Source organism: Balaenoptera musculus, chromosome 9 (assembly GCF_009873245.2).
Source record: "Balaenoptera musculus isolate JJ_BM4_2016_0621 chromosome 9, mBalMus1.pri.v3, whole genome shotgun sequence".
Classification (NCBI taxonomy): Eukaryota; Metazoa; Chordata; class Mammalia; order Artiodactyla; family Balaenopteridae; genus Balaenoptera; species Balaenoptera musculus.
Window position 1 is genome coordinate 24,047,419 of NC_045793.1, and position 23,121 is coordinate 24,070,539.

General features: G+C 39.0%; 1 protein-coding gene across 5 annotated transcripts in view; it reads left to right on the forward strand.

Moving 5' to 3' along the window:
• The window catches only part of TNPO3 (transportin 3), an 81,583-nt gene extending 59,924 nt beyond the window's left edge, over positions 1-21,659 (forward strand). For all 5 annotated transcript variants that reach the window (XM_036863349.1, XM_036863352.1, XM_036863350.1 and 2 more), the window contains 7 exons: positions 1,554-1,670; positions 2,538-2,632; positions 3,878-4,034; positions 5,567-5,734; positions 11,650-11,762; positions 19,538-19,629; positions 21,256-21,659. In XM_036863349.1, the coding sequence (XP_036719244.1) occupies positions 1,554-1,670; positions 2,538-2,632; positions 3,878-4,034; positions 5,567-5,734; positions 11,650-11,762; positions 19,538-19,598 (711 nt within the window). In that variant the 3' untranslated portion in view covers positions 19,599-19,629; positions 21,256-21,659. The remainder of the gene's footprint in view (positions 1-1,553; positions 1,671-2,537; positions 2,633-3,877; positions 4,035-5,566; positions 5,735-11,649; positions 11,763-19,537; positions 19,630-21,255) is intronic.
• The last annotated feature ends 1,462 nt before the right edge of the window (positions 21,660-23,121 follow it).

A 23,121-nucleotide genomic window follows, 5' to 3' on the forward strand; every position in this document is an offset into this window, starting at 1 on the left:
GCATCTTATGTGACAAAAATCCCATAAATTCGAGGTCAGTAAACTACAGCCAGTGGGCCTGCCACGTGTTTTTGTAAATAAAGTTTTACTGAGAGATAGTCATGCTTATTCATCTAATTATTGCTTATTGGCCATTTTTGTGCTACAGTGGCAAAGTTAAGTAGTCAAAAGATTGTAAGGCCGGCAGAGCCTAAAACTTTTACCATCTGGCCCTTTAAGAAAAAGTTTGCCCACCCGTAACTTATATCGTTCGTTAAGTACAGCATATAGTTTTGAGTATACAACACTGAACAGATTCATAGCTCCCATCTCGTGTTCTTTTCATGGTATATGCTGATAAGCGCCAGTTACTCTACCCTTCTGCTCCCACCAAGCTCAAAGAATTGAATTTATAATAAGATGAATACATACGTGTTGCATGGGCTTTTTTTTTTCCCTTTTGCTGTACCACGCAGCTTGTGGGATCTTAGTTTCCCGACCGGGGATCAAACCCTGGACCCATGGCAGTGAAAGTCCTAACCACTGGACTGCCAGGGAATTCCCATGTGATGGCATTTTAAATAGATGAATGTACGGTGACCTCTTAATTTTTGGAGGATAGTAGGGTAAAAATCCTAAACAAATAATTTAATTTAAATATTTATATTATATTAAAATTTTTATTCTGTAGAGATTCAGATATCTTGATTGGAAACACTGTTTTTACTCAAAAGATTAAATAGAGGGGTTTAGAAGCCAACTTAAACAATGCTTTCAGAGTCTCCTCTAATATGAAGGGCATTGGATATTTTGTTCCTGCTGTGGTTGTTTTTTTAAAAAAGAATTATCTTTGATGCAAATAAGAGCAACTTGTAGGTTGGAAAATTAAGGTATATTGTTAGGGTTTTGTAAATATTACACAAGCCTTGGATAATAACTCTTTAATGGTTCCAGCTTGAAGTAAATATTACACAACTCTCTTACAACATTGTTTTGGAAAGATAAAAAAAGGTCAAAGGCTTGAAAGAACTCTAAATAGAGTACTTGAAAATAATTGAGGAATTGAGCCCTATGTTTTAGAAAATGTTGCCAACAAGCTTTACTACGTTGTCTTAAAGAGAAGAGACCAGTGTATCTCAGAATTTCTTCCTCCAGACAGCTACCTAAGCTGATACTTTTTTTAAAAATTAATTAATTAATTAATTAATATTTATTTTTGGCTACGTTGGGCCTTCGTTGCTGCACGCGGGCTTTCTCTACTTATGGCAAGCAGGGGCCACTCTTCGTTGCAGTGCGCGGGCTTCTCAATGCGGTGGCTTTTCTTGTTGTGGAGCACAGGCTCTAGGCAGGCGGGCTTCAGTAGTTGTGGCTCGCGGGCTCTAGAGCACAGGCTCAGTAGTTGTGGCACCCGGGCTTAGTTGCTCCGCGGCATGTGGGATCTTCCCAGACCAGGGCCCGAACCCGTGTCCCCTGCACTGGCAGGCGGATTCTTAACCACTGCGCCACCAGGGAAGTCCTAAGCTGATACTTTTTGAGGGGTAAAGAATTGAACTAATTGGGTTTTCCCTTGGCAGATGGTGAATGTTTACCATGTACATCAGCATTCCTGTTTCCTGTACCTTGGTAGTATCCTTGTGGATGAGTATGGCATGGAAGAGGGCTGTCGGCAGGGACTACTAGACATGCTCCAGGTATGTTTTCTTGGAGGGTCTAAAGGCCTAGCGGTGTGTTCTTCACCATGTCTTTAATTCTGTTGCTTCTTCACATTTCCTTCCCAGGCATGATGATGTCCTAATAATAGGGAGGTAGAACTTCCTAGTTGTTCTCTGGACAGGCCTGCTTGGGAGAATGAGAGAGAGATTGACCACACAAATGTACTGGTCATTACAGTTATTACTGTCTGATTTATGCTATCCAGAGATAGGATTTTTTTGGAGGGTGGGAAGGTGGGCAAGTGGATTTAAAATAAAGGATCTCTAAGCTCAAGCACGATTCTGTTTTTAATTTCTTGCCTGGAACAGCCAATGAACTAGTTTACTTAGGAGGGATGGTCTTAGGGTAAATAGCAGGCATTGGAAAAGTCTCCTGATACACTGCTTTTACCCTCTCCTATTCACAGGGTGGGGAAATATATTAGGGAGTTAAATCATAATGCTCCTTTTCCCAAGACGTCTTTCCCTTTAAAATTGACATTTCATAGTTATTATCATTAAAACATCAACTACTCCCTTAGTGGACCAGACCATATCTAGTACATAAGCACAGTCTTCACTTTCAGAAGCTTCTAAAAATTTGAGGTGACATCTACCCAGTTTCATCAACAGAAATCTGTACCCTCAACCCCTTCTGAAATGTGGACTTCATATGTGAAGACTGTTTTTGTCAACTGAGAAAGATTTATATCTTCCCTTTCTTGATCTCTCATCAAAGTCTTTTTCTTTTCTTACTTATCTGTGCTTTCCCTCTTTGTTCTCTTTGTATATGTTATGATATTTAGCAAGTCTGAATCCCATGGCATTAATTTACAAGCATTTGTTTTAAAATCACTTCTTTTCTAGGCACTGTGCATGCCCACCTTTCAGCTCTTAGAACAGCAGAATGGGCTCCAGAATCACCCTGACACTGTGGACGACCTATTCAGGCTAGCCACCAGGTCAGTCCTTCTGAAGAGCAACCCTTTTTTTTTATTGCTCATCCTCATCACTGCTTGATCTTGTCACCTAACAGTTAACTGTTTCCTTCTCTGTAAAGTGAGGTAAGAGGAGTAGGTAGATTAATGGTTCATAACCCAAAGTTAAATCGTGAACCAGAATATTCCCATAAATGAAGAAGAGTTGGATGAGAACAGGGGAAAATAACTGATTTCCTTGTATGAAGGAGGGAACATGCCCAAGACAATAAAAATGAGCTTTGCAAGAATATTTGACTAGACAGTCTGTAGAATCCCATGTAGTTTTAACACTTTATGGTACTATGATGTCATGCTTTACTTAAACTTTTTCCTTGAGAAGCTTAGCATCCTTTAGATATAATCATATCTCAGAATAAAAAATCCTTAGGCTTTTAATGTGCCTTAGAAGTTATCTGGTATGTACTTCCCACCTCTACCCCTAGCCAGCCACCCCACTTTTTGCTTAAATTCCTTTTACTAGTAACACTGACATTTATATTCATTCTTAGTCCTTAGCTCAGGAATTTGAACCAGATCAGTTAGTAATGAACACTGGTTTTTTTGTTAATTTTTGGACAAGTTAGAAAACCCTTTTTTTTTTTTCTTTTTTTTTTCTTTGTGTGTGTGTGTGTTGGTATGAGAGAATTGTTGGGTGGGTTGTCAACCTGTTTTCCTGGTGTGTTCCTTGAAAAATCAATCTCTAGAGATGCTCTTTACACAAATGGTTGCCTGGTAAAATAAATTTGGAACTGTGTTTTATCTTTTTCTTGGAGATTCTCTGTAAACATTAGAGGATCTGAGAAAACTGAGTGGAAAGTATAGAGTTCCCATATACCCCTAGCTTCCCCCCTCCTTCCCCACAGCCTCCCTTACTATCAACATCCCCCACCAGAGTGGCCCATTTGTTAGAATTGATGAACCTCCATTGACACGTCATTGTTAAAGTCCATAGTTTACATTAGGGTTCTGTCTTGGTGGTGTTCTTTCTATGGGTTTGGACAAATGTGTAATGACATAATGACATATATCCACCATTATAGTATCATACAGAATAGTTTTACTACCCTAAAAATCCTGTGTGCTTCACCTATTCATCCCCCTACCCTCCACTCCCTCAATCCCTAACAATCACTGATCTTTTTCCTGTCTCCATAGTTTTGCCTTTTACACTGGCTGCTTTTATAGCCTAATCCTGTCATTTATACCTAGCTTGTCTTTCCACACCAGGTTTATTCAGCGCAGCCCTGTTACCTTGCTGAGGAGCCAGGTTGTCATCCCTATCTTACAATGGGCCATTGCCTCTACTACCCTGGACCACCGGGATGCCAACTGTAGTGTCATGAGGTTCCTACGAGACCTCATCCACACAGGGGTAGCCAATGATGTAAGTATAAACAATGTAGTCTTTCTACTTTGTAGCTCATTGTTTTCTCATATCTCTTTCTCATTCCTTAGGGGAAAACCAGCATCTCCTTATTTGATCTGTGTTAGTAGGCATATTCCATAGTGGATCATTCAGTAACCAAAATATCAACTAGTAGATTTAAGACAACCTGTACTAAGTGTTGTAAGCTGTATCAACTAGTCTGAAATTATCTCTGCTCCCAAGCCATTTGGTGTCTAATTGAAGAGAGAAACAGATACGGTTATAAAGAATTAAACAACAGCAACAAGGCAGTATTTGATTGTCAGATAAGTGATAAAAGTCATGATTGCTATGAGATCAGAGGAGGGAAAACTCTTTGGAAAGAAGTAGGTTGGGATAACTTTCTGGAAGAGGAAGGACCTCAGTGGAGCTATTTGGATGGATTGGAGAGGGGAGGAAAATCTAACTGGGGTATAAATCAAAATCAGAGAAAGTCAGGATAGTATTAAATATACTAGTAGACACTTAAGAGACCTTTTTGGCTGGAGGAGTAAAGTGGTTCACAAAATTTTCAAAGGTAGGTTTGACTAGATGTGGAGTAGAATTGAAGGTAAGGGAGAGCAGTGAAGAATTAAGTATGTGACTAGGCTAATTACTGACGAATTTTGACAGTAAAAAGAGAGAGGGAAAAGAAGAAAATAACTAGACGTGAAAGGCACTTTAAAAGTTTTTTTTTTTTCAACATATTAGAAATATGTATATTCAAAGACTAAGAAGGAAGAAAATAAGTAAGATTTTTTTTGATAGAGATTAGATACCTGATAGAAGTCTTCTTTTTTTCAGTTGCTTTTTAAAAAAGAAAATACAGATACTTTAAATTATTTTTTAACAGAAAAAAAAGGTTAAGAAAATTGCTACCCTTAATCTCTAACCATTGTTTCTCTTCTGTGTTCTATTCATGAAAAACCTAATGGTTGGGCTTTCCTGGTGGTGCAGTGGTTAAGAATCCGCCTGCCAATGCAGGGGACACGGGTTCGAGCCCTGGTCCGGGAAGATCCCACATGCCGCGGAGCAAGTAAGCCCGTGCGCCACAACTACTGAGCCTTCGCTCTAGAGCCCGAGTGCCACAACTACTGAGGCCTGCGTGCCTAGAGCCCGTGCTCCACAACAAGAGACGCCACCGCAATGAGAAGCCCGCACACCACAACAAAGAGAAGCCCCCGCTCGCTGTGCAACTAGAGAAAGTCCGCACGCAGCAATGAAGACCCAATGCAGCCAAAAATAAAATAAATAAATTTATTTAAAAAAAAAAAAAACTTAAAAAAAACCTAAGGGTTAAGGTTAATCTCTGCTGAAGCCCATGCCCATTTCCTTGAAACTAAACTCTTAATGTTTTCTTCCTGGTGACAGAACATTTAGTGGACCTTGTGAATCCAGCTGTTATATATATTTTCTTCCCTGGGAAAGAGAGATTACTAGACTAAAGGGGAAAGAGTACTTGCTCTTTGGAAAGTTGAAATTAGAATTTTCCTGTTCCTGTTTTCTTACAGCATGAAGAAGACTTTGAATTACGGAAAGAACTGATTGGACAGGTGATGAACCAGCTTGGACAGCAACTTGTAAGCCAGCTGCTTCACACGTGCTGCTTCTGTCTCCCCCCATACACCCTACCAGATGTGGCCGAAGTGCTCTGGGAGATCATGCAGGTTGACAGACCGGTAAGATTGTTTTCATAATCTTTTTAAAGAGTTAGAGTTAGGGTTAGTCCCTAACCCTAACAAGTCCTAAACAGTTCCTTGAGAGGCTGACTATAACTTTGAAACCAGTCCTGTTGTATGTTTGTGGAACCTGATTTAGGTATATTGCTAAGTTTAATTGTTAAATGAAGGGGCCTATAGAAGGGTTCTTGAAAATATGTTTGTGTCACTGTCATAGGGTTTATTTATTACCAAAAGTGAATACTAAGCATTGAATTCAGCTATGTGGCTGGCCAGTGGGAAATTTGTTCACTTGTGAGAGATGCCCATATTACAGGTTATTCAAGAAGTGTTAATTCATTTCAGGTTCCTTAAATAGCACTATATGGTTCCTTGGTAATAAATCTAGCCAGAGCGTTTGGAGGCATATGCGTATAAAACTAGCCTACAATCTATAGCTGGATTTGTTTCCCCTTTGGATTTATTTATATCCTGTTTCAGTTCTTGAACCAGGTTCTTTATCACCTGAGCATGCAAGTTTTTTTTAGGCTATCCAGTAATGTCCAACTAATTTTAGTACTGGGCCGCATGATTATAAATCAGGTTGTGTGTACTACATGAAAGTTTTGAGCATAATGGTAGCATATAGTGTATAGCCTGTAAATTATTTTTAAATGAGGTTTATAATTTGTAATATTAATATAAAAGCAGTTCAGAAAAGTACACAGTTGGACCTAACGTGAGCTGACTTGATTGAACCACAGAAATCCAGATACATAAGTATCTTATAACTTTTAAGTCCATGTACATCTTAATATTATCTCCTATTTTATATCACTGATTGCAGTTCTTAGCCTCAATTTCAGCAGTTTCACAAAAAAAGAGTACACTTTCACTCTTAGGCCCTAATGTTACTGAGCCAAAAGTTCTGCCTAGTCTTGGATTTGTGTGTTCATCTCCAAAATTCAATGATTAGTGTAAATTGTTTTAGGCATATGCATTACTTGATCGTTAGCTCACTCAAATGAAAAACAATCACATGTAGGGTAGATGGTAGATGTGTAATGGATTTCTAACATTTTCTCTAGGTTTCTACTTCAGAAACAGCCCCATGAACCTTAACTTTTTTTTTTTTTTTTTAATTATTCATTTGGTTGCTCCGGGTCTTAGTTGTGGCAGATGGGCTCCTTAGTTGCGGCATGCAAACTCTTGGTTGCGGTATGCATGTGGGATCTAGTTCCCTGACCAGGGATAGAACCCGAGCCCCCTGCATTGGGAGCACGGAGTCATAACCACAGCACCACCAGGGAAGTCCCCTCCATGAACCTTAATTCTTACTCATCAAACTCTGTGAGGCTCCTGTGTGACTTTGGTTTCATCAAATAGCTCTGCAGTTCTTCCATTAGCTCAAGTGCTTCAGGAATGAATAGTACCTGTAGTTCCCTTGCTGGCTGTTCACGACACCTGTTCTATTTCAATCTAATACAGTAGTATTTTTTGTTTTTCTAAAAAGTATTCTGTGAACCCCTGGGGACCAACAAGTTTATTCCAAACGTTATTGATAAGAGAAAATTTCCATACTCTTACTTTTAAATAAATATACTTGGTTTCCAGGTAGCAAAAAACTTATTATGTACATTTAACCTTACAAAAAATTTTGGGTTTGTAAGCATACAGGTAAGGGCTAAAGAAGAAAATGAGAGCAGCAATTTGGGGCAGGAATAGAAACCAAGTAGCCCTGTGCTCTTAAGTTTACTGTGTACCCACTGAATTGCTAAATAATTTTTTTTTTTTTAATAGGGGATAGTGGGCCAAATGAATGGGTTTTTTTGTTGTTGTTTTTATTTATTTATTTATTTATTTATTTACCTATTTATGGCTATGTTGGGTCTTCGTTTCTGTGCGAGGGCTTTCTCCAGTTGTGGCAAGCAGGGGCCACTCTTCATCGAGGTGCGCAGGCCTCTCACTATCGCGGCCTCTCCTGTTGCGGAGCACAGGTTCCAGATGCACAAGCTCAGTAATTGTGGCTCACAGGCCCAGCCGCCCCGCGGCATGTAGGATCCTCCCAGACCAGGGCTCGAACCCGTGTCCCCTGCATTGGCAGGCAGACTCTCAACCACTGCGCCACCAGGGAAGCCCTGCTAAATAATTTTAAAGTGATTGTTAAAATAGATAACCAACAAGGACCTACTGTATAGCACAGGGAACTCTATTCAATATTCTGTAATAACCTAAATTGGAAAAGAATTTGAAAAAGAATACATACATGTATATGTATAACTGAATCACTTTGCTGTACACCTGAAACTAACACAACATTGTTAATCAACTACCAACTATACTCCAGTGTAAAATAAAAAAATTTTTTTAAAAAGTGGTTGTTTTCTATAAACACCAACTTAAAACTGAGTTTTTGTAAAGGAACTCATACATAAATTTAGGTTGTCTGTACTCTGTAAACTGATTGAAATCGTAACTAAGGGTATAAGTCTGAAGAAAATTAACATTCTTGAGCACATTCTCAATCATACATTTTCAAAGTTCAACACAGATTCTTCAGTAGAAGATGACGTACCAGCTTTGTCTCTTGACTTGAATATTTTGAGAAATAATTGATCTACATCAGTGTGTAAGTTTAAGGCATACAGCATAATGGTTTGATTTACATATATTGTGAAATGGTTACCACAGTAGGTTCAGCTAACATTCATCTTCTCCTATGGACACGATAAAAAGAAAAGAAGGAAAAAAGGAAAAAAATTTTCTCCTTTTGTTGAAAACTCATAGGATTTACTTACTTAACTAGTTCTTATTTATCTTATAACTGGAAGTTTGACCTTTTGACCACTGCCTCCAGTTTCTCTCCCCCCACTTTTTGCCTCTGGTAACCACAAGTCTGATTTCTTTTTCTATGAATTTTGTTTTGTTTTTCTAGATTCCACATATAAGTGAGATGATACAGTATTTGTCTTTCTCTGTCTAACTTATTTTGCTTACCATAATGCCTTTAAGGTCATCCATTTTGTCAGAAATGGTAGGATTTCCTCGTTTGTTTTTTTTTTTTTAATAAATTTATTATTTATTTATTTATTTTGGCTGCACTGGCTCTTCGTTGCTGCATGCGGGCTTTCTCTAGCTGCGGTGAGCGGGGGCTACTCTTTGTTGTGGTGCGCGGGCTTCTCATCGCAGTGGCTTCTCTTGTTGCGGAGCACAGTCTCTAGGCTCACGGGCTTCAGTAGTTGTGGCACGTGGGCTCAGTAGTTGTGGCTCACAGGCTCTAAAGCACAGGCTTAGTAGTTATGGTGCATGGGCTTAGTTGCTCTGTGGCATGTGGGATCTTCCCGGACCAGGGCTCGAACCCGTGTCCCCTGCATTGGCAGGTGGATTCTTAACCACTGCACCACCAGGGAAGCCCAGGATTTCCTCGTTTTTTATGGTTGAATAATAATATCCATTGTGTGTACCACATACTGCAACTTCTTTATCCATTCATCCATCCATGGACACTTAGGTTGTTTCCATGTCTTGGCTACTGTAAATAATGCTCCTGTGAACATGGGGTGTAGATATCTTTTCGAGTTAGTGTTTTTATTTCCCTTGGATATATCCCAGAAGTAGAATTGCTGGATCATATGGTATATATATTTAATTTTTTGAGGATCCTCCAAACTGTTTTCCATAGTGGCTGTATCAATTTACAATTCCACCAACAGTGTACAAGGGTTCCCTTTTCTCCATACCCATGCCAGCACTTGTTATCTCTTATCTTTTTGATCATGACCATTCTAACAGGTGTTAAGATGATACCTCTTTATAGTTTTTTTTTTTTTTTTGTAATTTACTTATTTATTTATTTTTGGCTGTGTTGGGTCTTCGTTTCTGTGCGAGGGCCTTCTCTAGTTGCGGCAAGCGGGGGCCACTCTTCATCGCGGTGCACGGGCCTCTCACTATCGCGGCCTCTCTTGTTGAGGAGCACAGGCTCCGGATGCGCAGGCTCAGTAGTTGTGGCTCACGGGCCCACTTGCTCCGCGGCATGTGGGATCCTCCCAGACCAGGGCTCGAACCCGTGTCCCCTGCATTGGCAGGCGGATTCCCAACCACTGCACCACCAGGGAAGCCCCTCTTTATAGTTTTAATTTGCGTTTTTTTTAGGTACCTGTTGGCCTTTCGTATTTCTTCTTTGGAGAAACGTTTATTGAGGTCCTTTGCCCATTTTTTAATTGAGTTACTTGGCTTTTTGCTAGACTGGTATGGGTTCTTTATGTATTTTAGATACTAGCCTCTTATCAGGTATATATGGTTTGCAAATATTTTTTCCCATTCCTTAGGTTGTCTTTTTACTTTGTTGATGGTTTCTTTTGCTGTGCAGAAGCTTTTAGATTGATGTAGTTTCACTTGTTTATTTTTATTTTGCTGGTTGTGCTTTAGGTGTCATGGCCAAAAAATCATTATCAAGACCCATGTCAGAATGCTTTAGGCCTTTGTATTCTTCTAGGAGTTTCATGGTTTCAGGTCTTACATTTAGTCTTTAATCCATGTTGAGTTACTTTTTGTGAGTGGTGAAAGGCATGAGTCCAGTTTCTTTCTTCTACATGTGAGTATGCAATAATCCCAGCACTATTTATTGAAAAGGCTGTCATTTCTACATTGGGTATTCTCATCTCCTTTGTCAAATATTAGTTGACAGTATATAGTTTAGTTTCTTACTGTTTTTGTTTTGGGGGATACTTATAGTTAACTCGTGGGTCGTTTTGGATGCCAAAGCTTTGTCAGTTAAGGGTTCATTCATGCTGTTTGCCTCTGCTTGTTTTTGTCTGAGTAGAATGTTGCCTTCTGCTGAGAAGGGGCAACACTTGGAGAATTATGCAGTACTTTTTAAGCATTTATAGTGGAATATTTACTTTTGCTCTAGTCTATTGTGTTCATAAATTAACAATGGGAAAACACATAATGTAAAAAATTAAGGTATAAAAAAGTTATTTTACAACTGAAAACTGTGACCAAGGCATACATCCTACTTAAGAAAGGCATGAAGAAAAATTAGAGCTTTTTCAAAGAATAACAATTCAAATGAAAATAAGAACCCAGAGGAAGTCTCTAGAATTTTGATTTTTAAGTTTGAAGAGGAAGGGGAATGGGAGCAAACAGTTTTTGTACACATGAAAGACATAAAGAGACTATGCTCAGATGTAAGTAAATTGTTTTAAAGAGCAACAAGAGGGACTTCCCTGGTGGTCCAGTGGTTAAGACTCCATCCACACTTCCATTGCAAGGGGCATGGGTTCCATCCCTGGTCAGGGAACTAAGATCCTGCATGCCATGTGGCCAAAAAAAAAGAAAAATAAAAAAAGAGCAACAAGAGTGAGCAAAAAAAAAAAAGAATTTTCTAACCCACAGAACAGGCAGGTATCACAAAGGAACTGATTGGATATGACTCCTACTGAGAGAAGTGACCTTAAAATCCTTTAGATTCTGGATTCATATTACGTGTATACACTTTTAAAAATGTTTACTTACTCTACTTTTTGTCCCTGCTCTTTCTGGTACCTGAACTTTTGCTTTGGATTGCCTTTGATCTCTAAGCTCAAGAGTTTTCTGGCAGCTGTTTAATTTTTAAAATATTACATAAGTTTAATGACAGAAACAGAACAATAGCTTTATCCCGAAGTGACTTCACTTCCAAGGTTGAAAGGCTCTGTCTGAAATGATGCCTGCTGCCCCCTTGAAGGGAGTCTAGGCATGCCTTTGTAGGCTGTTCCAACCCCCAGTGGGTTGGAAGGCCAGAAATAGTACTTCTGTTAAGTCCTTTACTTGCTTCCAAGTTTGGGGAGCTAATGCTACTAAGGAAAACCTGTGGGTTTTGGTTATCACCTGTAGGATCTCAGTTGAGTAAGCCCTGCCTTCTTTTAAAACGCTTCTCCCTCTTCTTTGTACAGACTTTTTGTCGATGGTTAGAGAATTCCTTGAAAGGTTTGCCAAAGGAGACAACCGTGGGAGCTGTCACAGTGACACACAAACAACTTACAGATTTCCACAAACAAGTCACTAGGTGAGTGATGATCAGCAGCAGAGGTATGCAGAAAAAATATCTTTGTTTCTTATACCACCTTAGTTATAGATGTACCCAGGAGTATTTTTTTGTGTGTCTTTGTAAATTCAAAGTTTTGTGTCTGTTTAGCCTTGAATTGCACAAATTGGCATTGGAAACCAATCTGGGGGAAAGTATCACCATGCTGTACATGTGTGCCTCAGTTTTATTGTACATATGTATTATACATATCCTGATGTTCTTCCAAAAGAACAGTGCGTTGAACAGCCCACTACCCTTCAGGAAATCTGTCTGTATCTTTTTAAATTCCTTCCCAGTTCTTATCCGTATTCAGGGGTCAAGAATGCAGGTGTCTGAATAGGTGAAGCATTGGTTGTAAAATATTATAGAGTGATGTGGACTGCAGTGAATTAGGAAATTTTTGCTGTGCCTAAAGATATTCAAATTCTAATTTAATTCAGGCCAACCAAAACATCTCTCTGGGATGCATTAGGCCCATGAGCCACTTGCTTACAGCTTAGTTAAAATGTTAAGTTGTACATGTGTGGGTTTTTTTTTTTTTTTTTTACTGTAAACATAATAAACATTTAAAATATACCTACATAGTCTTCCTAATTACAGTTTTATAGCTATAAGGTGTTGATTGATTTCCTTACAGTGCCTCTATTAATTTTCATTTTTTCAGTATTATGGATAATACTGAATGTCTAGCCTTTTCCTTCTTTTGATTATTTTCCTTAAAATGCAATCACTGAAGGAGAAGTTATGAGACTTTTATGGTCCTTGATAGTATTAATGACAGCAACTTAAATTGGATTTTGTAACTGTGTGTTACCTTCCTCTGATATTCCTTTTTCTATGTAGAGTCTTTAGAATTTTGACTAAATTTTAGGCAATGGCTTATATTCATACAATTGTGGAAAGATTTATAGGTCCAAGAATGAGTTGTTGCAGTGAGCTTGGTAATGGTGAAAAAGAAGAAGGAAAAAAATGCATGTGATGATACAGAAAAATATAAGATATATTATAAAGGGAAAAAATAACAATTTTGTATAACCCAACTTGTACTTAAAATTTTTTTTAATTTTTAATTTTGATAAAATACAAAATTTACTGTCTTAACCTTGTTTTTAAAACCATTTTAAAGTGAACTGCTTGGTAGTGTTAAGTACATTCACATTGTTGTGGGATTAATCGCCAGAACTTTTTCATCTTGCAAAACTGAAAGTATACTTATTAAACAACTGACCATATCTCCCTCCCTCCAGCCCCTAGCAACCATCATTCTACTTTCTAAGTTTGACTGTTCTAGATACCTCATATAAGTGAAATCATACAGTTTTTGTCCTTTTGTGACTGACTTAGCATAATGTTCTTAAGGTTCACTCATGTTGTAGCAGGTATCAGAATTTCCTTCCTCAAAGGCTGAATAACACTCCATTGTATGTATATATCCTATCTTATTTATCCATTCATCCTTTGATGGACATTTGGTTGATTCTGCCTCTTTGCTATTGTGAATAATGCTGCTATGAACATGAGTGTACAAATGTCACTTCAAGACCCCGCTTTCAGTTCTTTTGGGTATATACCCAGAAGTGGAATTGCTGGATTACATGGCAGCTCTATGTTTAATTTTTTTTGCGGAACCGCCACACTCTTTTCAGTAGCAGCTATACCATTTTGCATTCCCACCAACGGTGCACAAGGTTCTAATTTCTCCATATCTATTTTATTTTTGTTGCCTGTGCTTTTGGTGTTACATTCAAGAAATCATTACAAAATATAATATCATGAAGCTTTTCCCCTATGTTTTCTTCTGAGAGTTTTATAGTTTTTGGTCTTACATTTATGTCTTTGATCCATTTTGAGATAATTTTTGTATGTGATGTATGTTAAGGGTCTGACTTCATCCTTTTGCAGTTTTCCCTGCACTGTCCTTTTTTCATTGAATGGTCTTGGTACCCTTATTGAAAAATCATTTGACCATATATGTAAGGGATTTATTTCTGGGCTCTCTATTCTATCCCAGTGGTCTATGTATCTGTCTTTATGACAGTCCCATACTGTTTTGATTATTATGGCTTTGTAATAAGTTTTGAAATTGGTAAATTGAGACCTCCAGCTTTGTTCTTTTTCAAGAGTATTTTGGCTATTCGGAGTCCCTTGAGATTTCATATGAATTTTTTTTTTTTTCACTCTAATCCTAGGTTTATTCAACACAGTCATTTTACTCTACACAACAAAGTACAAACACGACATTATCTAAAATGCTACAAAGTTACAAAACTCAAAACAGAAAATTTATAGTACTGACTATACAATAAAAGCCAAAAAAGCAATGTACACGTTGCCAAGGTAACTGCATGACCACAGTGAATACCAGCACAACTGGGAGAACTGTGTTCATAGGAATTTTAGGATAGGTTTTTCTATTTCCACAAAAGAATGTCATTGGGATTTTTGACTGGGATTACATTGACTCTGATCACTTTGTATAGTATTGACACCTTTAATAATATTAGGCTTTCCAGTGCATGAACATGAGATGTTTTTCCATTTATTGGTATCTTTAATTTCTTTCAGCAACATTTTATAGCTTAAGTATTTTATTCTTTTTGATGCTGTTGTAAATGAACCAACATGTACTTTTAAAAGCTATTCTATTATATGTGATATATATATGCAAGCTACTTTATTATGAATAGTAAATTTCTGGAAAGATACATAACTAGAACTTTTCATTTCATAACCTGTGCTATTTGCATTTTTTTCATAAGCATGGTATGCTTTTACAATTAAAACCAGACCTAGTTTTTAAAAGGGAGAGAAAATTAAATGCTAATCTTTTTTTCTGAGAATTGATTTCTTGTCACTCTCCAAAATGGTTTACTTTCTTATTCCCAAGAGTTTCCAATAATTCTGTTAATGGTAAAATCCCAAATCTTTGAGTGCTGTTTTTTTGTAGTTTACTAAGTGGCCTAACTTCATGTCCCGGAAGTAACTGACTTTGGGCCATAGATCAAGTGACATGCATGACTTTAAAATAGCATGTGACTGCCTTCATGACACATTTTGCCAAAAGAGGGGATTTCCCCTCTACTAGGTAGACATATATTTATTGGGATGACCTTAAAAAACTATTTTATCTTTTTTTACTATGAATCTTCCCAGTAGAAGTAATATTCTACCTACAAACTGTCTCAGGGGAAAGAAGTATAACAGTTGCTTCTCCCTGCTTCTGTTTTGCTCTGTTTTATCTAGTGTTGTTCATTAGAAGGGCAGGATCATATTGACTCTAGATTAGAGCGAATGAGAGCCTGAGGAGAACCCTCAAAGGAGGACTGGGCTTAGAGTCCTGGCTGTTGGTTTGAATCTTGCCACTTACTGTTACTTTGTAGCTTATTTATCTGTAAAATAGGGTTAGTAATACCTATCTCATAGGGTTATTGTGAAATACCAAGTGGAAATTTAAAGATGATCTGGTACATAGTAGGTGATCAGTGAATGTTAACTTTTTCCTTGGAGAAGAACCTGCCAGAATGTCATTACATACTTGCCAAACTAGCTAGAGCATGTCTCCTTCAGCTGTAAGACAACCACCCACACATTCTGGAATAAGTTTCCACCAAGCTCATATTTCCTCATCCAGGCTAATATATGACAGGTAGAAACAAAGTGTAAGTCTGAAATAAAAGTCATGGACATTCCATAGTGTAAGGAAAATCTTGAGGCTAGGAAAATGAACCCAAATAATGCATTGCTTTGAACAAAGATATCTGTGATCTTTGTCCTGTGATATGGGAAAATAAGGTATTTACCATCCTGGCCTACTTGATCTCTCACCACTAAACAAGTTTTGCAGCTCCTCCTGTAGTAAGCTGTGACATAATGGTGGGAAATGAACAGAAGTAAGAGGAAATGTTGAGGTGCTAGAGAAAGGATTTGAGATTGCTCACCTCCTCTTAGTAATTCTCTTTCTCTGGTGTGTGTATTGCCCTTGAACCTTCTGTTCCATGCATGACTCAGTCTCCCTTTTGGTTTTAAGGTCCTGTTACTCCTGCCTCAACATGCTACTTTGTTTGCCATCCTAGCAGGGAGGGTAAACTGGTTCAGTGTCATTTCAGCAAGTCCAAGCCTGTTTCTCAAATGGTACTGGTAATTAATTAATTCCCTGGCATTTTTAGTTGGCTAACTTGAAGAAAGCTGGAATTTTTCATTCTGAAATATCATTCTTGCTTTCCAAATACCACTAATTATGTCTAGAAGAAATTTTGCCATCATTTCCCATTTTTCTGTCTTGGTATTTATTCTGTGACTGTCACTTGCATGAGGATCTCAAAGTCAAAGACATGCATAGGGAGCATTGACACTAGAATGGGCCAGTATGGGAGTGTCTTCTTGCTGAAGTCATTACTTAGAGCTTGGTTACTCTCCATTATGCACATCAGAGGAAAAGGGCTGCATTTCTCAGCGCACCACTAGGATTACGGGGCTTGAGGAATAGTGACCATAAAATTACTCAAAAGTGTAGTGGAAGGCTTCTGGGCATATATCTGGAGAAAACTATAATTCTAAAAGATACATGCACCCCAATACATGCAATAGTGCAGTAGTTCATAGCGCTATTTACAATAGCCAAGACACGGAAGCCACCTAAATGTCCATGTAAAGATGAATGGTTAAAGATGTGATATATACACAATAGAGTACTACTCAGCCTTAAAAAAGAATGAAATAATGCCATTTGCAGCAACATGGATGGACCTAGAGATTATCATACTAAGTAAGTCAGAAGGAGAAAGACAAATACCATATGATATCACTTATGTGTGGAATCTAATGACACAAATGAACTTAATTACAAAACAGAAACAGACTCACAGACATAGAGAACAAACTTATGATTACCAAAGGGGAAGGGGATCAGGGAGGGATAAATTACTAACATAGCATTGTAAATCAACTATACTTGGCTTATTTAAAATTTAAAAAAAAAGTATAGGAAGGATTGGGATGGTGGGACTAGAAGCCAGAAAATAGAACCTACAAAAATAGTGGCAGTTTTAAATGAATGAATGAATATAAATAAATAAGTGTAAATGAATATAAAAACAACCCAGAAATATTAAGTGCCAGGAGGACTGAGGCAGAAACAGAAAATAGTTCTAGTTTTTAAGGAGGTTTGTTTGTTTGTTTAAAAATCCATTTCTTTGGGCTTAATCACCAGGGACACTTAAGTTAAACATTTGGCTAAAGCGCTTGACACCAGAGCAGTTGCTGACAGGATTGGGAGCAGAAGCTGAGTTGATTTGAGAGATTGTGGCCCATCGCTCATTTCATTCACCATGTCTCACCACAGTTCTCCTGTACTTGAATTTTGGTTTCAGTACTTTTTCTCATGTTACGAAAGAGGCTAAGAGTGGAGTTATCATTTCTTTTCCAGATTTAACCACGATCTCTGGTTGAAGAAGGGTAGTATTGAACAACATGTAAGGCATTAAGATAGCAAAAGAATCTTGAGTCTCCAGCGTTATCCTAAGTTTATCTCTCTCCTGTCGTCTTAGTCCCTTATAATAATACACCACACAGTGACTTCTCTGGGGTTACGTATCTTCCTCCTTCATGACATTGGGAAGCAGGAGTGATCGGGCTCACTCACCAAGGCTGCCTCCTTATAGTCAGTATTGATTTGGAAATAGAGAAATGGAATGCTTTTATTGAGGCATGTTAAATTCACAGAGCAAATGGCAGAATTCCAATAAAACTAGAAGACCTTCTTTACTTACCTTACATTTTTAGGATGGAGGGAGACTAGAAGAAAGCCTCTGTTGAATCAAGTCCTAGAGTCTAAATCAAGGTTCTTAGTGATGTTTCAGACCCTATAATAGCTGGGGAAATCCAGATGTAGGCTCTTAAGAAGATAGCTCTCATTACCTTCTTTTATGTTGAATCACTGTTAGTGGTTCCCTCACTGACTTTTAACCATTACAAGAAGGAGAGAGAGCTTTCTTCTGACATTGAATGCTAGGCTATAGGCTGTGCTCCCTGAGCTTTTCTGAGCCAAAGAGAGGGCCACAGAAGGGTGAGCATATTATTAGGATGTGCTTTCTTTTTTTTTTTTAGGGAAGGATTTTTGGTTTTTTTTTTTTTTTGGCTATGTTGGGTCCTCGTTTCGTGCGAGGGCTTTCTCTAGTTGCGGCAAGCGGGGGCCGCTCTTCATCGCGGTGCACGGGTCTTTCACTATCGTGGCCTCTCTTGTTGCGGGGCACAGGCTCCAGACACACAGGCTCAGTAGTTGTGGCCCACGGGCCCACTTGCTCCGCAGCATGTGGGATCCTCCCAGACCAGGGCTCGAACCCGCGTCCCCTGCATTGGCAGGCAGACTCTCAACCACTGCACCACCAGGGAAGCCCAGGATGTGCTTTCTTTTCCACTGTTTTTAGCTTAGCCTCATGTTCACTTACCAAAAACTATTATGAAGACTGACACAAAAGAATGAAGCTGGCATCAGCTGGTTTCTTGGTGACAATCTTAGATAAAGGAAGCCTTTTGAAAAAACAGGGTCAAATGAATATTGGGCTATTCATGCCACCTAGGCATCTCATTGCTTGCCAGAGGACCAAGACCTGCTTCCTCCTCCTCCCTTTCTTCATGCCTTAACCCTTTCCTCTCTCCTCTCCCTCCTCCTCCCACAGGAGGAAACCTTGAGCAGCCTGTTCAACTAGAAAATCGCTGATTGAGACTCACTTTCTGGACTGGGCTTTATAAACAAAATCTGCTCTTGGGAAAGAATGAGGAAACCAGGGTACCTAAGTTAGCTCAGCTCATAGAGTTAAAATGATCAACCTTAGGTGAATATGCTTGCTTTTTTACTCTGAGGGTTCTGGCTTGCTTTTATTTATGTCAAGGACTTTAACCAGATTTTGTTGTTTTTTGTTTTTTTTTTTGGCCACGGGATTTTAGTTCCCCGGCCAGGGATCGAACCCGTGCCCCTTAGAGTGGAAGCACAGAGTCTTTTTTTTTTTTTTTTAATTTTATTTATTTATTTATTTATGGCTGCATTGGGTCTTTGTTGCTGTGCGCGGGCTTTCTCTAGTTGCGGCGAGCAGAAGCTACTCTTTGTTGCAGTGCGTGGGCTTCTCATTGTGGTGGCTTCTCTTGTTGTGGCACATGGGCTTTAGAGCACAGGCTCAGTAGTTGTGGCGCACGGGCTTAGTTGCTCCGCAGCATGTGGAATCTTCCCGGCCCAGGGCTCGAACCCATATCCCCTGCATTGGCAGGCAGATTCTTAACCACTGCGCCACCAGGGAAGTCCAAAGCGCAGAGTCTTAACCACTGGACCGCCAGGGAATAGCCAGGTTTTCTTGTTGTAGCAGCCTACATTTGTCAAATACTATTTTATTCGCTGTTCTATTATCCTAAGCACTTTACATATAGGAATTGATTTAATCTTCAAAACATCATGGGGTAGATAATGGATGAGGAAACTGAGGCAGATTGGTAACTTGCTCAAGGACACAATGAAACCAAGATTCAGACCTAAGCAATTTTTCTCCAAAGCCCACTCTTTAACAACCACACAGCTTATAATTATTCTCATGTACAATAGTTAATATTTACTCTTGAGTTACAGAAAGATTGAAAGCGGGGTCAAGAGATGATGGAGAGAGCAGAGCTGGGACAGTTCTCGGTATACCTCAAGGTTGTGGTTGCTTTTCAACATATTATATCTTTCTCATCAGTCAGGGACCAACCTACCTTTTCTTTTCTAGTGCTGAGGAATGTAAACAAGTTTGCTGGGCCTTGCGAGACTTCACCAGGTTGTTTCGATAGCTCATACTCCTGCACTGTGCCTGTCACCCAGGTGAGTGGTATATAGTTCCCAGCTTTTCCCCTGGCTGTCGGGAGTACTTGGGGATGGGCATAGGTTTTTAATGCCCATCATGGGACTAGTACTATAGCTAGAGTCAGGGAAGGACTTAACAGTTGAACGCTGCTGCACAGCTGAGAAATGCACAGGCCTGATTTTCTTGGGTCAAGGCAGCCAAATAATTGTCAGCTTCTTTTGGATGCCAGTTTTACCCCCATAAGAAAGTTATTGTTGCAGAATATCTCAAAAAGAAAATTCCTCCCCTCTTCTCTTTACAGATACCTCTAGGATGGTAAGTATGTGTGGTAACAAATGAATATTTTTCAACCTGGCAACTTTGGTGAAAACAGTGCTGACCTAAAGTAGACCGTGATACATGGCACTGCCTTCCTAAAACTGATCTTTCAGATTTGATAAATAAAGATGCTTGTTCTTATCATTTTTTACAATTTTAACGCTGAAATGCTAGGGTTTTGACCAAGGCAGGAGGTAAAGGAAAAGAGCTAGCCTCTTTGTCTAGCCCCTGATCATCAGTTTTCTCCGTTTGCTTCTGATTCTGAAGTAAAGCAAGAAGCTTAGCTGAGGAAGGAAAGGACTGGGTGGTGGGGTTTGGGTGCCAGTTTCTTGACTGAGAGAAGAAAGGCATCTCTCCTGTAAGCCCACCCTTTGTCGTCTTAAGCAGAATTTATTCTCCCTGGAGGCAATTCTCGATGAATGTGCAGCCTCTCACTGGTGGTTTTGTGATTAAATGCATTTGCGGGTGAAGATGCTGTTGAGCAATGCCTCACCATACCAGAAATTATTTCTAAACTTTGGTTCTTTGATGAGTAGTGATATCATTTGGGATCCTCAGGTTTTGCAGTGTCTGTAATAGCTAACGTTGATACACATAGGGTTGTTTGTGCATAGCTGTGGATGTTCATAGCTAATGTTTATGGAGCCCTTACTGTGTGTCAGATACTGTTCTGAGTGCTTTGTATTATGTACAAAGCACATTATGTATTAGCTATAAGATAGTCCTCACACAGTCCTCTGGATTAGTTACTATTATTATTTCCATTTTACAAATGAGGAAATTGAGGTTCGAAGATGTTAAGTAAGTTGCTTGATGTCACGGTCAGTAATTGATAGAGCCACAATTCACTTTTCTGGTGCCAGAGTCCTCACCTTTAACCACTCTACTTAATACTTTTACATAGTACCCTTTACATAGAGTCTAAATCAGTGGCTCTTAAACCTTTTCTTAGTAGGCAAAGCCTTCTTTCAAAATAAAATCTTGCATGAAACCCCAATACTTAAAAAGACTTAAGTGGAGGTTTTCTGGTTGGCTTTGGAGTGGGCAGCCTGGACCTGCTGGCTTACTCTTTACCCCCACATATTATCACTGAGGACACTCAGAATTGGAAAAGCACCACAGACGTATTTCATTAAAACAGTAGCTCCTTTAAAATCCAAGTGAAAAAATCCAACTTCTTTTTTTTTTTTTAAACTGAGTTCTTACAGCAGAGGCCAGAATGAGGTGCCTGAGCAAGTATAGAAACTTCTGTCTTGAGGTTGACTTTCTGAAGTATTTGCTATCTCCTGGACCACAGTTATTGACTATCTTCTCTCTTTTGTCAGGAATGTCTTTTTTAATTAGAAGACAGGAAGAAAACAAAAACCAGACTGTGTCCCACAATCAGAAACCTCCATTGTGGCAGAGGGGCCTTCACCGCCACCAGGGCCTCCCGCCAGACAGGGAGAGACTCCAGCCTTCCAAGGCCATCCTGAGGAGTTCCTGTTTGGGGGTGTGAGGGAAAATCAGCGCGGTTTAAAAAAGATGGCTGCAGCCTGTGCAGCGTGGTGGGAGGTGAGCTGGTTTCCTGGTGAACTTGTTTCTAAAAGGAAAAATAATTTTAAAGAAATAAAAAAGGAAAAAAAAAAAAAGGAAAACTAAACTGAAATCAGAACTGAAACATTCTCCTGGTAGCAAATGACACGCACACATACGTACCTACACACACACACGCACGCGCACACACACATGCTAACACGCATGTGTGCACACAGAAAAATAAAAGTACAAAACTTTCTGTGAAACAAAAACGTTTACTTAGGGAAGATGGGAATTCAAATGAATTAAATAACTGCAATTGGAAAGAAAGGGTCAGGATCATCTCTTAAGGTTTTCTGCTGTTTTGTCCTTTCCTTCTCTCCCACCCTCTCTTCTTTCCCTTTCCCCCTCCTCTTTTAATGAAAGTGAGTAGAAATTTTTCCTACTGTCCCAACTGTTTTCTTCTCACCTTTAGAGTTCTTCAGACAAGGAGAAATAAGCAAGGAGCCTGTTCTGTTTTATATCATGGTCACATCAATGATACTAGGACCTGCCAGGGCCAAAATTCATGTATATCCCCATCCTGACCCTATTCAGTGTCTTAAGTCCACTTCCCACCTACATTGGGTTGTCGTCATCTTTGGAGAGAAGAGCCAAAATTAGGGTGAATGGGATATAAATATATATTCTAAGTTGTAGTTTTTTTAAGATTTTTTTTCTTTTTTTTAATTAATTTTTCACCCATAGACATGAGAGAGGAAAACAGGGTGGGAGAATGGAAGAAAGTGTTTACAGGGCTAACTGTATTTTACTAAAAAATGCAGAAATTATTTGACTTCATGGGGAGTGAGGCAGAAGAGGGAGGCCCAAAGCAAGTCCTAATATTTTAAAGGAGTTGCAGCCCTGCACAGGCATTAGATATTAGGGCACTGTTCTGTCTGGTGTTGTAGCCATCACAAGAACAAATCAACAGCAACCAAAAAAAAAAAAAACCAATAAATTTAAAAAATTTAATCAGTGTTTGTTTTTACTTCATTTCACTGCCTTATAGATCTGAAATGGTACGGCTAAACCTCCTAAGTGAATAGTCTTAGTTGTTCTCTAATAGACGTCTGGGTACAGAGTTTGAAATTCAGGCCCCTGCCCTTACTGCCCCAGACCCTTCATATTTCAGGGGAGTGGCTCTTTCTGCATCTTTTATTCTTCTGGTTTACCCTAAAACTCCTCCTGCTACATTCTGTCCTTTCATATAGCCTAAGTGGGAAGGAGGATGGGTCACTTGGCATATTAAACAAAATGTAGCATATTGTTTTTACAGTGGCCACCCAAGTAGATTGTTTCCTAACCTACTGAGTATTTATTTGATCTTAAAAAAAAAACCCCGTAATGAGGTATCATTGACATGCAATAAGCTGTACATGTTTAAGGTTTACATGTTTAAGGTATACAGTTGATAAGCTTTGACATAGGATACACCTGTGTATGTATGTATGTAAAAAATTATTATTATTTTTAATTAATTTATTTTATTTTATTTATTTATTTTTGGCTGTGTTGGGTAATAGACTTCCCTGGTGGTGCAGTGGTTAAGAATCCACCTGCCAATGCAGGGGACACGGGTTCGAGCCCTGGTCCGGGACGATCCCACATGCCACGGAGCAACAAAGCCCGTG